The 14369-nt window shown below is 47.2% G+C and overlaps 1 protein-coding gene across 1 annotated transcript in view; it reads left to right on the plus strand.

Moving 5' to 3' along the window:
* Positions 1 to 14369, plus strand: part of LOC144139817 (multidrug resistance protein mrp-7-like) — a 53867-nt gene that overhangs the window by 20759 nt on the left and 18739 nt on the right. The window contains exons 3-9 of the mRNA XM_077672070.1: positions 5801 to 6004; positions 8188 to 8334; positions 8952 to 9045; positions 10087 to 10304; positions 11366 to 11542; positions 13141 to 13330; positions 13746 to 13756. Coding sequence (XP_077528196.1) covers positions 5801 to 6004; positions 8188 to 8334; positions 8952 to 9045; positions 10087 to 10304; positions 11366 to 11542; positions 13141 to 13330; positions 13746 to 13756 — 1041 coding nt within the window. The remainder of the gene's footprint in view (positions 1 to 5800; positions 6005 to 8187; positions 8335 to 8951; positions 9046 to 10086; positions 10305 to 11365; positions 11543 to 13140; positions 13331 to 13745; positions 13757 to 14369) is intronic.

Raw genomic sequence — 14369 nt, forward strand, 5'->3', positions numbered from 1 at the left:
CTCCGCGAAGCGCTGGCGCGGTGAAGTGGCGAGAATCGGAGAGAGCCGTCACATGCGCACTGGCCGTTCCAGCCTGGAGAGGCCGTTCCGTCCTTTCTCAGCTATTCTTCAGCTAACGCAAGCTGAGCAGCAAAGCGGAGCGCCGTAGCAGACGACTGAGCGGCTTCTCACGGCTGGAGCGGTTAGTGCGCTTGTGCCGTCTGTCTCCGATTTTCGCGACTGCTCGGCGCCAGCGCTTTGCGGAGCGCAGCGGCCACGCCACGCCGCCGCCGTTTCCCTTTACAGTGGACCGCACTGTACATCTCCGAAATACGAACACTAAATGAAAACGGCTGGCAAAGAACGGCAGAAATACGAATAAAAATATAGTGAGAGTGAGCAAACCATGTAAGGCCCTGCATTTCTACTAAAAATAATTGGCTAACACATTTAACCGTTATAATAGCGTGAAAGGACACATTTGGTCGAAAAAAAACTTTGATAAACAAGAAAGTTACAAAAAATAGACAATACTAAAAATTGCACAAGAATAGGCGGACGAAATCAAAATATGCATCTTGTACTTTTATGAAAAACGAAGTGTCAACTAAACATGCCCGAAAAACAACGCCGAAAATACGAATGGGCAAAATCGCGAAAACGCGCCAACCCCGCGCTACGCCTTGAATGCGCGGAGAAATACAGACTCAGCGAAGCAAAAACACGCAATCTCTATAATGGCACAAATTTACATCATGGGAGAGATGGAACAAACGAAAACTTAAAATCAATAAAGTAATACCACGTATTTCTGTACTCATAGCCCAATCTGGGTCCAAAGAGCTCAATCTGTATACAAGCGAATTCTCTGAATTCATGATTTTTTCTTTGCCATGAATTCTCTAACTGTTACAATTATAGCACGCTCTTACCTTCATCCCTGCCCCAAACCCAGGTCGCATAATATATGGAAAACTTATTGGTGTTCCCAATAATACGCAATTTCCCTCATCACGCAGCAAAGCCAAACTCTCAATGTCCTTTTCGGTCTCCAGCCGGGCTCAGTCCTAAGATAAAAGAGTGGCGGGCCGCGCCCGGCCGCGTATTCCCAAACCAAATCCCGTAGGGGCCCAGGCCGACCACACCCCCTAAGCAGGGGCGCAGCCAAGGAGGTTAAAAAAATTGCAATTTTTTAACCTCCTTGGACGCAGCACCGTGACGTCTCTACCTATATGTGCGCGACTTCATGCGATGTGGATTTTTTTCTTTTTTTCCCTCTCCCCTCGTTTCGGCTGCTTTGCGAGCGGCCGATGGTTTCGCTCCGTGGGAGGGGCTGGCCTGCGGCGCTTAGGAAGCTGACGCACATGTGATAGAAGTTAACCTTTGTACCTGAGCCCCTGATCTCTGCGAGCTCTTCTTGCGCGCCTGCAAGTTGACGCTGACGTCCGATCGTGTTCCTAGATAAGCGCTTGGCTCGGTGCTCGATGTGCGCGCGCGCGGATGGACACTTTCATGTACATGTGGCAATTATACAAGTCCCGGAAAGTAAACACTCTCATAAAAATGAAGACCAAAATTTGTTTTGATCTTTTGTGATCGCGCTGCTTCGCAGCGGCCGATGGTTTCGCTCCTAGCACAAGCCTGGCGTACGCGCTGGGCAAATGAAGCTCGCTCTCCGCGCTCTCTTGTGCGCCGTCAGTCGTTCGTCTCCCATGCTGTTCCTAGTTAAGCTAGCGCTCGGCGCGTTGCTCAAAGTGCGTGCGCGGATTGCACGTACATATGTAGTTATTGTTTACGTTCCGGAAGGCAAGCACTCCCAATAAAGTGAAGGCAAAAATGTTTTAAATGCAGAGCATTTCTTTAACTCACGATGTCACCCGGCGTTGGCGTGCCTCGGCATCCGCAACAGCCGTTCCAGGTGCGCCGTCTCCCCCACTTCTCCTCTCCCGCATCACGCTACCCTCCTCGCTCTCAACAACAGGACAGCACCCCTCCCCCTACACTATATAAAAAAATAATACTTACCGGCGCCTGGTTTCGATCCCACGACCCTGCGGGCGGAACGCAAGGTACATGGTGTTCTACCCACTGCACCACAAAGCCGACACAGAATGGAAGGCTACGAACGAGCCTTATATCCTTGACTCATTCAAACTACGTCAAGAAGCTGCTGATACAACGCATTCACTACCTGTGGGCGGAACGCGAGGTACATGGTACTCTTCCCACTGCGCCACAAAACCGACACAGAATGAAAGGCTACGAACGCGCTTTATATCCTTGACTCATTCAAACTACGTCAAGAAGCTGCTGATACAACGCATTCACTACCACCTACTCCACAAACACTAAACGTTAACTCAATACACCCACCCCCTATGCGACGCATTTACTTGAGTCCCCCTCGCGGGGAGATGGGCCCTTTTTTTTTTTTGGTCTTGGGTGGTCCTTTGGACTCCCTACCGAAGCGCAGAACGTTTGCTCTCATTCGGTCGAAAGCACACGCGTACGTCGGTCGCTCGTCTGCTGCGAACATCAGCCAGCGTGTTATTCGCCATACTCGTCTGTGCCTCGCACTCACGCAGAACTCCCCATCACAGGGTCCGTTCTCATAATTGTGTGCGCCACGCGCGTCCCCCGCGCATTCACGCGATGGTCGCGAAGCTTATAATTTCTGGTTCATGAATAAGCACGAGCAGCCGCTCGAGGTCGTCAGAGATGATCTCGCGTCAACAAATCATGGGTCTGTGTTCCGCGCGAACCTGTCTGACGAAGTAGCAGTCAACGCCTTCATGGACACGTAGAGCGGGTGCACCAACACAACCTGGATTGTCGAAAAGGTCCAGAAACGGGGCGAAAGGTATGTTTTTCGATAAGAAGCGTTGTAGTACGCGAGGCGGCGTTTTGCAACTTGTGTTGTACTGTTTATATTTTTATTCCTGCTATTTCTTGTTCATACATTTGTATACTTTTTTGCGTGTGTGGCTTACAGTTGAGGCGCGATCTGTGATACAATGCTGGCGAATTAAAAGGCCAGACACTACGGAAATCTATATATGTGGTAGCTAAAAATGCGTCGCAGGAAACAGACACAAACTGCTCATCTATACCCATCAGTGGATCTCTAAAAGTGACAATTTGTTGCCGCTATTTCGACTCCGAGATCTCTATCGAAAAAATAGTGCGCCAAGGAGATAAAATTCGACTCCGAGATCACTATCAAAAAAATAGTGCGCCAAGGAGATAACTTTTTTACTTAGTTTTATCTCTGCTGCGACTACCGTGACTTCAAGCTCACGGGCAACTACTCATTAGTCCCAGCGAAAAGAATATACGTATCTGATTGAGTGTAACACTGTATTAAATGGGAGGCCAGGGGCCCTGGGGGAGCAAGGATGAGGAGAAAAGGGGAAGGTCACAACTCGCACAATGAACACAGTTGCAGTCTTGGGGTCCTAATCGCAAAATGAACACATTAAAGTCAGTCAGTGGCAGAAAACGCACAGGTCACACTTAAATGTATAGTTCACACTGTAGACAATGCAGTTCATTAATTCATTTTTATTTCCTTAAGGACCCCACTGGGGGGTATTACATAAGGGGTGGATTTACAGAAAAATACACATTTGAACGCATTAGTTCTATGAACACAGGTGACTGCTGACATTTGCTATGAAATTTAATGGGCAGGTGGTTGAAACAATGGAGCAGGGAAGGTCGTTCCAATCTTTGGCTGCACGGGGAAAAAAAGAAGCGGAAAAGGTGACAGTTCTGGTACGATAACGGGACACTTGAAGTGGATGGCCGGTGCGGTGTGAAATGTATGTCGGTCTGAAATGTATGTTTTCAGTTCACACTGAAAACAGTGCACGGTGCAGGCAGTTCACATTGTAGACCGAACGGGAAAGTCGGCCAGGCTGCTACTCGGCCTGATGGCTTCTGGGAAGAGACTGTGGTCAATAGCCCTGTACAGAAGACATATATCAAACTCCTCGAGTACTTCAGTAGCTGTACACTCCAACCATTACTTTGCCCTTGGTTGGTATATATTTTCGATATTGTTTCCCTAAATTGTTATGACCAGCACTGCAAATTATGCAGAATTTATGACCGAGTGTAAAACGAGTACGTTTGAGCTGGTGTCTTTCTTATCAACGTATCACCCTTGCAAGAACGATTCACACCTTCCATTGCTGTTAACAAAATGTCAATGTTTTCCTTAGTGGCACTGTTCCTGATAAAGAATAATGCAATGAAGTTAATGTTAACGAAATTCAGTGTAATAGTGCTTATGAAAGTGCCAAAATGTAGCAGCTCATGCAGCTGTAATATTTCGCAAGAGTAGGACAGTTTGTAAATGTAGTCATGGGTAATTGGCTGCCTTTCTTGTAATCCTTACCTGCAGCACCGAATCGTGTTTTGAGGTGTGTATATAGTGAAAGAGCACCCAACTCAATTGTATACCCTTCTGTGTGCTGTAGGATGAGCTTTCCATGAGGGTGTTTGCTTTGCGGGACTTATATAATTGCCACATGTACGTGAAAGCGTCCATCCGCGCGCGCGCACTTCGATCACCGAGCCGAGCGCTTATCTAGGAACACGATCGGACGTCAGCGTCAACTTGCAGGCGCGCAAAAAGAGCGCGGACAGATCAGGGGCTCAGGTACAAAAGGTTAACTTCTATCACATGTGCGCCAGCTTCCCCAGCGCCGCAGGCCAGCGCCGCCCACGGAGCGAAACCATCGGCCGCTCGCAAAGCAGCCGAAACGAGGGGAGAGGGAAAAAAGAAAAAAATCCACATCGCATGAAGTCGCGCACATATAGGTAGAGACGTCACGGTGCGGCGTCCAAGGAGGTTAAAAAATTGCCATTTTTTTAACCTCATTGGCTGCGCCCCTGCTTAAGGGGTGTGGTCGGCCTGGGCCCCTACGGGATATGGTTTGGGAATACGCGGCCCGGCCGAGCGGGCAACGTAGAATGACTTTTAGGTCCGGATCCCTCCATAAAGTGCTTGCTAAAGCTCGGACGGACGGCCCAACGTACAAAAATGGAAGCGGCGTAACTCAGCTCCCCTCTGATATGAAAAGCAAAAGCTTGGCTTAGTCCGTTAGAGTCTTGGCTTCGCTTTGTTAACATTTGATGTAGCTGTATTGCCGACCACGGCTCGAAGCCATTCGGTCACGTTAAACGCTCAGAGAAGGAGGCCCGGCCTCGGTTTCATTCTCGGCGAACGCGGCGTTTCTCTTTCACGGCGAACGCGGCGGAAGGTGAGTAACATCGCCCGAGACGCCCCAGTGACGTATGGTCGGCTGTCGATCAGCTGGGCGGCCGCTCCGTCGCCGCCGTGACGACAGCGGCCGCGATGTGAGCAGAACGACCTAATATGGGGCCTTGTGCGCCGCGCCGACAGCAGGCCCGGCGGATCACGCGATTCGCTTCGAGGGGTGTGTCACCGCGGGTGTGTGTCCGGTCAAAAGGTTAACTTGCGCATCCTTCGCGAAACCGCTGGACGAAAGTAGTAAAGCTTTGCTTTAAAATTGTCCCGGACCGTGCTCGGGCTTGAAATATCGGCCCATACAGTGCTCTATCTCCCGTCTCCCTCCACCGCATTGGAGGCAAGTGAAATTTCATCCGGCACTCTTACGCAATGTTAGTAAATCCTTTAAGTGATTCTAACAGATGCTGTCATCTTTCTTCTCGTTCTCCTCCTCTCCCCTGGATATGGGAGCATTTCAAAGTTACCTGTAGTATCGTAAAACGGCGGAAAATGTTCCTGGGGCTATTTATATCTGTTTTTCTCTGTGGTATCCCTAATCGACAGAAAAGGATCAACCACTACCGTGACAGCCGCTTGCGGAAAATGGCCGACACCCTGTCATGTGTGCGTCTCGTAAAACTCTACGCATGGGAAGACGCTGTAACCGAGGCCGTGCACACATATCGCAGGAAGGAAAATTTTTTCTTGTTCCTCACCAACCTGCTTGACGGCTTTATTGACTCCCTGCAGAACTCGTCCACCACCGCGGTAAGCATACAATTCCTTTCAAATTTAACTTTTTGGTTATTTACGCGCCCAAGCTACACCTAGGCAATGGCGCGCCCTAATTGAGGAATCGCGAATAATTTCGGCTTCTATAGGGATCCTCATTATGTGTCAAAAGTGTATCCATACTTTCGCTACACACTTAAATTTGCAGTTTCTTGCGACCACATTCTTTTGAAACACAGACCAGCTCTCCTCTCCAGCTCTCCAGCGTGTCTCCGTAACAAATCAGCAATGAACCAACCGTATTCAAGGCGTGCCTATTGGAATGGTGAAATGTCGTCCTGAAAAAAAAAATGCTTTACGTCTGTACCGTGACAATCACTATTTTCAACAGGGAGCCGATTTGATGACACGGATTGATTCTATATAGCCACTCAACGGGAAAACTGTTGCACGAAAATGGAAACACGTAGGCTTAACCTGCTCTCACTAGATAAAGTGTCAGAATTCCTCCACTGACGCACCCAAGTAAGCAACGGCGGCCGTTTTGGCGTACATCAGTGTTGCAAGATTTCCCCACCTACGGCCTCGCCGCTAAATTCTACCCGGTAGTTTTTAGCAACACTGCGAAGAGGCAGCAAATCGGCGTCTTCGGACACACTTCCGCAGCTGAAATGCTGTTACACGCGTTATCTTTGATTCGAGTCCGGAACGACGTCAATCGCGTGCAGCCGCAGAGCCGGGAGGACAAGCTAAGCCTACCAGTGTTGAGTGACTCAAACTCATAAACAACAAAATGGCGGTGCCCATGAACCGTCGCCGTGTAAACAAATATCACGTGATGCGAGCCAAAAGAGTGGTGATGGCGGCGGCATGGAACAATAGGAGAAAAGAGTGCCGATACTCTGCAAACTTATCTAGTGACACTAGCCTAACCTATCACTGGATTAACTGATACGGGTAAACATGGTTATTCGAAAAAAAAAACCACACGTCCATCCTCTTCTTTTTTCTTTCGTCGAGCCAACCATTTTTCTATCGTGACCGTGGTAACTTTCCGGTATTTTAAGGACGGTAGTCTTTCTCGGGTGGTTTAGACTTGAAAATTTTTGGACTGTCTGTCTGCCTGTCTGTCTGTTTGTCTGTCTGTCTGTCAGTCTGTCCGTGTGTCCGTCTGTCTGTCTGTCCCTCGATTGAGCCAGCCTGCCAAAAAATATAATAATTTTGAAACTACCAGTTTATACAGGCAAAACCTTTCCAGATCACTAAATCTGGAAATACTTACCAACATTTGTGAGCTAAACGAGAATATTAGGCCTATTCGAGGAATATCATCAATACATAACTGGTAGTAGGCAATTTTATAGAAATTGAAAAGATATGGGCGCTTAATATGTTTGTGAGCCAATAAAAGTACGCGTTGAATACAATATTCGGATATAGGAACACAAAAAAAGCTCGCGGCTGCGCGTAGGCCGCGTGGTTGCATTCCATGAAGTCAAACAACAACGAAAGGTACCAATAGATGGCGCATGCGCAGTGGAACGGCGGGAAATGGAATTTACTTGAGCAAAGCTTTTCCGTGTTTATCGTAGGAGGAGGGAGACGGGAGGGGAAGTGGAAGAGAGATGGGAGGAAAAGACAAGAGAGGCATTTACGTGGCAGAGCCCTCTGAATGCGGCGAGTTTTTCAATGAGGTGACCAGATACTCTTCCATTTTAAGTTCGAATGCACTTCTTAAGCGAGCCTGAATCGTCCGCCGCCGTCGTCCGCATAGCAACAGCTGCGGGTGCGCGCGCTCCTCGTCTTCCTCCTCGTCTTCCCTAGCAACGGGGGGAGATGGGCGCGCGCTACTCTCCTCCTCCTCTCTCCGCTCTGTGACTGCGGGTGTTGGGCGCCTCCTCTCCACTTCGGGCGGGAGAGCTCTCGCTCGCGTAGCGGGCGCTCCGCATTCCGACGCGTGAGGGCGCTCGTGTAGCCCTCGCCGTAACGGTGGGCGCTACTCTCCTCCTCCTCTCTCCGCTCAGTGACTGCGGGTGTTGGGTGCCTCCTCTCCACTCCAAGATCACGATATCCACCGTAATCGCGCAATCAACAACCGTGCATTCGCACTTACACACTCTCCCCCTCGGGAAAGTGCGAGGAAATTTTTTCGTATTTGTTCGGTTACGTGTACCAAGTATTTTAAACCAAAGTGCCCCTGTAATCTCATTTGTTTGCAGATGACAGTCATTCTCTTCGGAACTCTTGTCTCCGTGAATGGTACGGTGGAGTTGACCCCAGGGCGCTCGTTTCCTTCACTCTACATGCTCTCCATTATGGAAGTCATGTTCGTGAACCTGGCTGTCACTCTTCGTTACTGGAGCATGGTACGTCATCAAAGGGTAGTGACATCAAGCTATTAATATTTGAGGTATCGGCTCGTTCGAAGTTGAAAGTTTAAGAATCATCCTCTGTTCAACTACAAACTCACCGTGTGTAATATCGGAAAGGTTATCGCGCTGCGTTTGTTGCCCGACAAAATGCGTGGGCGCATACGTTGAAAACGCGCTCATTCGCAATTCAAGTACACAATCAAGAAACCTCAAGAATCACGTGTCTGATAACTGCTGTGTTGTTGCGCATTTTTAATAAAGTTCGAACGTTTAGCAAACTGGTTAATCCCGCACTTCTAGGCGTCTTAGTTATATCTTTGCAGTTCCTCGTTTCTTTTATTAGGCGGTTATGGAACAGGCCTCTATATTGTATGCCATATAGGACACGTCAGTCCCACTGGAACAAGATTTATCAACATGCACGTCCGGTGTACCAGTTTCGCCTTACCATTTTCTACTAGTACAATCAAAGTAAATTACACAAAATTGTGATAAAATGTTGCACACTTTTTATCGAAATTGGTTGTTACCAAAATGCCTTCTGGGCACATTATTCCATAGAAGCAAGCGATATGCTTTCCATTGAAAAACGCGGTTCCTCCTTCCAATAGGCCTGGCAGGGAGTGAAGAGGCTGGCAAAAGCTCTCACCGCCGAAGAACGAAACACCGACATGAAAACTGCCCGTTGCACAAAATATAAAGCAGGTAAGTAGAGAGCAGCCGTCTCAAAGTTTCCATAAACAACACGTTCACCTTCGAAGCACATGCGAGATCATTGAAATACAACACTTAGTGGTGGGTAAATGATATGTCTGGACTGGCATGTACACAGAAAGCTTTGCGATGGATATACGTCCGTCTGACATAAAGGGAACACAGCCATGGACTTCGTTTTCTCGATAAAGGCTGCAAGATTTTAAAGCGTGAACTTCACTACGCTCCATCTCTCATGGTCATTCATCGCACCACATTGACCTTCAGCTTCCGCAGTGGAAGCAGCGCCTTTCTTATCGCTTTACTTACTATAAGCTTCGCTACTGCGATTCCACGTGACCAGGCGAGGGTGAATCGGCTGCTTCACCTGATACTCATTGCCCCGCAGCTCCAAAGCCAATTCCTCGTGTGAAGCAGCGCGAGCGAACCACGTAACCAGGCGAGCGCTTAACCACTGAAGTGTGAAAACACCGCGCTCACTGAGTCAACATGAATGAAGTATAGAAAAACAATTGTTACCAGATTGGGCCAGAAAGCGCCAGATGCGACGACGTTTCTTTTAGTTTGGATAGAGAACTGTTTCCTGGCGGTTTAGACAGTTTCGGTGGTGTTTTAAGTGAACGGCCAAGATTTGACCGTGTGGGTCAGAGCTAGTAGCATCTTGCTCCACTACGAGACATTCAGGATTTTACGACTTTGTTCGATCGCCCGATTGCAGTCCCAGAGCATATATGTGACAGGTCCGCCCGGTCCTGGCATGGCGCTCGCATGCCAAAATACTGGCCAGGACAATAGTGACTCTAAGCAGCTTGGTTTGAATAGTGAGCGATTTTTTTACTCCGGGAGTGCGAAAAACGTTTTGCCGGATAATAGGCGCTCTTACAAGCTAGGTAGCTAAGAATAATGATTTGCCGTTTAAAGTCCCTATAAATAACAACAAAACAGTGGCTCAGCCTGTACAGCCCTGTCTAATTATTCAGAAATCTTTAGAGAAGAGAAATCCTGTAAGGAACATTTCTTTTCTGTTCAAAGGTACTGTATTACTGGAAAAATGTGAGTTTGCCTGGACCGGACAGCAGAGAACAAAGGGAAAGATTGCTGAAGGAGAGATGGCGCTGTCGAACATCAGCCTCTGCATCGAGCCGGGCGCATTAGTTGGAGTGGTCGGATTGGTTGGAAGTGGAAAGTCTGCTTTGCTCGAAGCCATTCTCGGTGATCTACGATGCACAGGAGGAACTGTGCACATTTCCGTAAGCACAAAAAATCTTTCTCAGAAGTTAGCTATTGTTGTGCTATGCAGCAGGCTGACCCGGAAACTAATGAAGTGTACTAGATCGCAAAACGTCACTGTAGGTGGCTTACACACCTGCGACAACACCACAAGTACCATAAACGGTGTTCATTTCAATTCTCCTTTGTTTAAGTTTCCAGGGCTTGTATAATAATATTCGCCCAAGAATTGGCGGTCATTCGTATTTAGTTTTTTGGTATTAGGAGCACCCAAGGAGGAGAGTCGCATTTGTAGAGAACATGCCTTTAGAGATAATGTAATACGCATTCACTAGTAAAGCTATCCCCGATCGAAAGCACCGTAGGTAGACCACCGTGCCTAGCTACCCCGTTTCTCGATTGCAAGTTGTCAACCCACAAAGGAGCGAACACGCAAAATAACAAACACAGCTAAGTGGTATCAGACTCTTTCAATTTCACTAGTTGCTGGCTAAAGATAATGACGATTTTCCACTTTCTTTTTCTTTTAAATAGAATCAAACTAGTATAGAAAAGACATAATAACTCAAAAGTGCGACGTTTCTGTCCAAAACGATTCGTATCAATGTAAAGTTTAAACCAGTCGAACAGTTATGCTGATGTTATCGCTTATGTTGTTTGTTACGTGTTGCCTGAAATATGCCTAAAGATTTATTTGCGCTGAAGAAGTTTAAAATATCCAAGTCATGCAGCCACGGTTAATAGTTTCGAACGCTATGTAAAATATATACTCCTTTTCACTGGTCTGAGCTACAGCAATGATGCTCTTTGCAATGTATGCAGTTGCCTTGTAAGCTGGAGACAGCTCCAAAGATGTGGCACCAGAAAAAAATATGTTAATACACGACGCAAAAAAAAAAGCCAGAACTCCTGTCGATTTCTCTCTATTACTTCGCATTCATAATGACATTGCTTCCCCGAAGTGTTGTTTGTGGTCATTTGTTGTGTTTCTGATGTCCGAGTGCTTGGCTACATAAAAAAGGTTAGTAATAAAATAAGGACCCTCGACATTTCCGTGCAACGTGCTCCTTATATGGCCCAGGGTCGAATGGCATACGTTCCCCAGGATTCCTGCATATTTAGCATGTCCCTACGAGACAACGTGCTCTTCGGAAAAGCATTGCAAACTCTTCGTTACAACAAAGTCCTGGAGGCGTGCGAGCTGACGAGCGACTTGGCTATGTTTCCGGCTGGTGACCTGACGGAAGTGGGAGAAAAGGTAACCATGCTCCTCCGATTATGTTGACTCCTGAAGACTCATTGCGTGCTGCTTTCCGAAACAGAAGTTTTGTAAAGGTTCAGAAAGACAAAATGAACGTGTGCTTCAAAACAACTGATTTGTCCTATACTGATAACAATGATATCAATTTCATTGCAAACATCTTGATATTAAAGAAAACACATGAAGCAGGGGCGACTCCTTCGTCACTTTCCGGCAAATTCCTTGTGACGTCACATAATCTCGATTATGCGATTGGTGGCCGCCGCCCTAAGTCACCACAACGAAACATGACTGGGCGATTGCAGTGCGTTGGATCGGATCACTCGAAAGCAAACGTGCAGTTTACACACTGATTAGTATGTTGTCAGTGCTCACCCATATCACGTCACCCCTGATGATACCACTTTACTCTGTCGCGAAAATAAACGTTTTTCAATGTATCGCGCGTTTTGTTTTCAGTAAAAACATCTTTCGGGGCTCAAACGGGCTGAGTGAGTGACCAAACGCTATTTCTCAGAAATTTAAGAAAGGTGCATTCCATCTTTACGGTCTCTTTTGTTGTTTAGGCTACGTTCCCGAAAACTGTGGTGTGTACGAGCATTCTTCGACTTGTTCTAAATTTGTTAAACTTTCGGCCATTTTTTGCGGCAATTATAAGCCGTAGTGGGCTCTATCTTTCGTCCACAACGCCTGACTTCCTTTCTACCGAGTCAACTAAGGCTTTTGCATAAATATTTCAAGCCATGCGGCTTCAGTGCACATGTGAACAAAATATGCTTTTGGCAGTTTTTGTAAGCGAAGCGCATTCATCGAACACCGAACACTTTTTGTGGGCATCACCTTTCTGAACCACTTTGCTGTCCCCAGGAGGCAGTATACCATGCAAAAAGTCCCATACAGCACAAACACGAAGTATACCAAGCAAGACTTGCAAACTACTAGCACTGGTAGCACAACTTAGGCGTATCAAGATAGTTAGCGCATAACTCAAACTCCGTTTTCCTTTAAATCTGGAAATGGGTCAGATGTGGCCCTTGCAAACCTAGTTGTTAGGGCTGCAGCACGTATGATCTTGGCATCCTTCTGCGTCTACTAACTTTCTGAATGGCGTTCTTATCAGGCCTCCATTTAGTCCGGTGTTGCAGAAGCCAACTCTGTTCTTGCTTGAGATTTCACAGCCTGCAATCTAGCTAATCTACTGCATGATTGGATTCGACGTGGGGCCTGAACTCAGGGGCTCAGACAGACAGCCCAGCCGGCGCGCCCTCGATGGTAAGACTGAAGGACCAAGTGCCGGCGAAGCAGCCGTTAAACCCTATCCCAGTCACGTGGTACCGCAGCGGCGATTTTCGGAGCGAGCTCAGCTGCGACACCCTTCCGGAGTGGATCACAAGGCGTGACGTCACATCACCCGCACCTGAGCATCAACGGTTGAAGGTCATTTCGACGCAATGAATGGCCTTGCAAGACATTACGTAGAAGACCTTTCGCTGTAATTTACATGATGGATTGATTTTCGCCGAAAACAAACGCATAAGAGTTGTCAGAGTGCTTTTGGCTGGGGGAAGCTCTACGTTCATTCTACCTGGTTGCAGGGGGAGACACTGAGCGGAGGCCAGAAGCAGAGGGTGGCACTGGCTCGGGCCGCGTATAGCAACAGCGACATCTACCTCCTGGACGACACACTGAGTGCTCTCGACGTGCACGTGGCCGCAAAGGTGTTCGCGCAGGTCATCGGTCCCAAAGGATTACTCAGGAACAAGGCAAGGGGAGCTCCGACCTATAGCTAAAATTTAAAATGTGCAGGTTTGGCACCCAATATAAGGAAGAAGGCATAACCTCACCGAAATAGTTACAACATGTTTAGGCGAGGCCATTGACAATGCCTTATCGGAGGGAGTCTAGAGAAAATCGTCTCAACCACAAGAAAGATTACAAAGCCCTTCAAAAAACCCGAGGTGGAAGCAACGAGTCTCGAGTGTTCAACTGGACATTCCTGCTTTCGCTTTTACAACCTCTACGAAATGCTTAGCCGTCATGAATTTTTTTTAGTCTTGCGAACGTTTCAGTAAGGTCTCGTAAGCATTGCTTCTTCATGTCTTTCCTCCGCCTTCAGAACATGTTATTTAGGCATGAAATAATAACCTTATAACCAAAAGAAGTGCTAGCTGTAAAATGTGTTAATCAGAATCTTTCACAGCCATCACGTCGGTGACATTGTAGAGACGGTCTTATGGGTAGTACTGTTTTTCATTAACATCAGTTACATCCCAGAATGTTGCAAATCAGCGTCCACTACTGCGTTAATTATTGCGCTGTGGTTAGCTTTACTCATTCCACTTGCCAGCAGAAGAAATTAGGCTATTTTGAAAACAGTTGTTGCACGTGGAACATGGTGTTGCAGTCTAACAAATGTCAATACGTCCCGTTACCCTAACGTATAACCCAGGCCGGGGTGATTGCACAAGCGGCGCCACTTCTCTCGCAAGCGTCTGCCATAAAAATCTTGGTGTTTGCGCCATTGCTGAATGTGATTTCGCCTGGACACGTTCAGTTTGGTCTGTTTAGAAACACGTAGAACACTAAAACGTTTATAACATCATTAAAATGAGCAACATTCTTGACATGGGCAGCATTCGTAACATGACGTGAGAACAACTTTTCATCCGAACTTTCTTTGCCATTTGATGTGTACTTTTACACCGTCATCTCACTGTGTTCTTTTCTTGGTCGCTTACGTTTCTTTTCATTATCAGTGTTATGTAGATCTGGGCAAAGACGTAATACCTCTTGCGAATAAACATTTTGTCGTGTTTGCCTTATT

This window comes from Haemaphysalis longicornis, unplaced genomic scaffold, assembly GCF_048455015.1.
Source record: "Haemaphysalis longicornis isolate Haplotype H1 unplaced genomic scaffold, Haemaphysalis longicornis Haplotype H1 scaffold_5, whole genome shotgun sequence".
NCBI lineage: Eukaryota > Metazoa > Arthropoda > Arachnida > Ixodida > Ixodidae > Haemaphysalis > Haemaphysalis longicornis.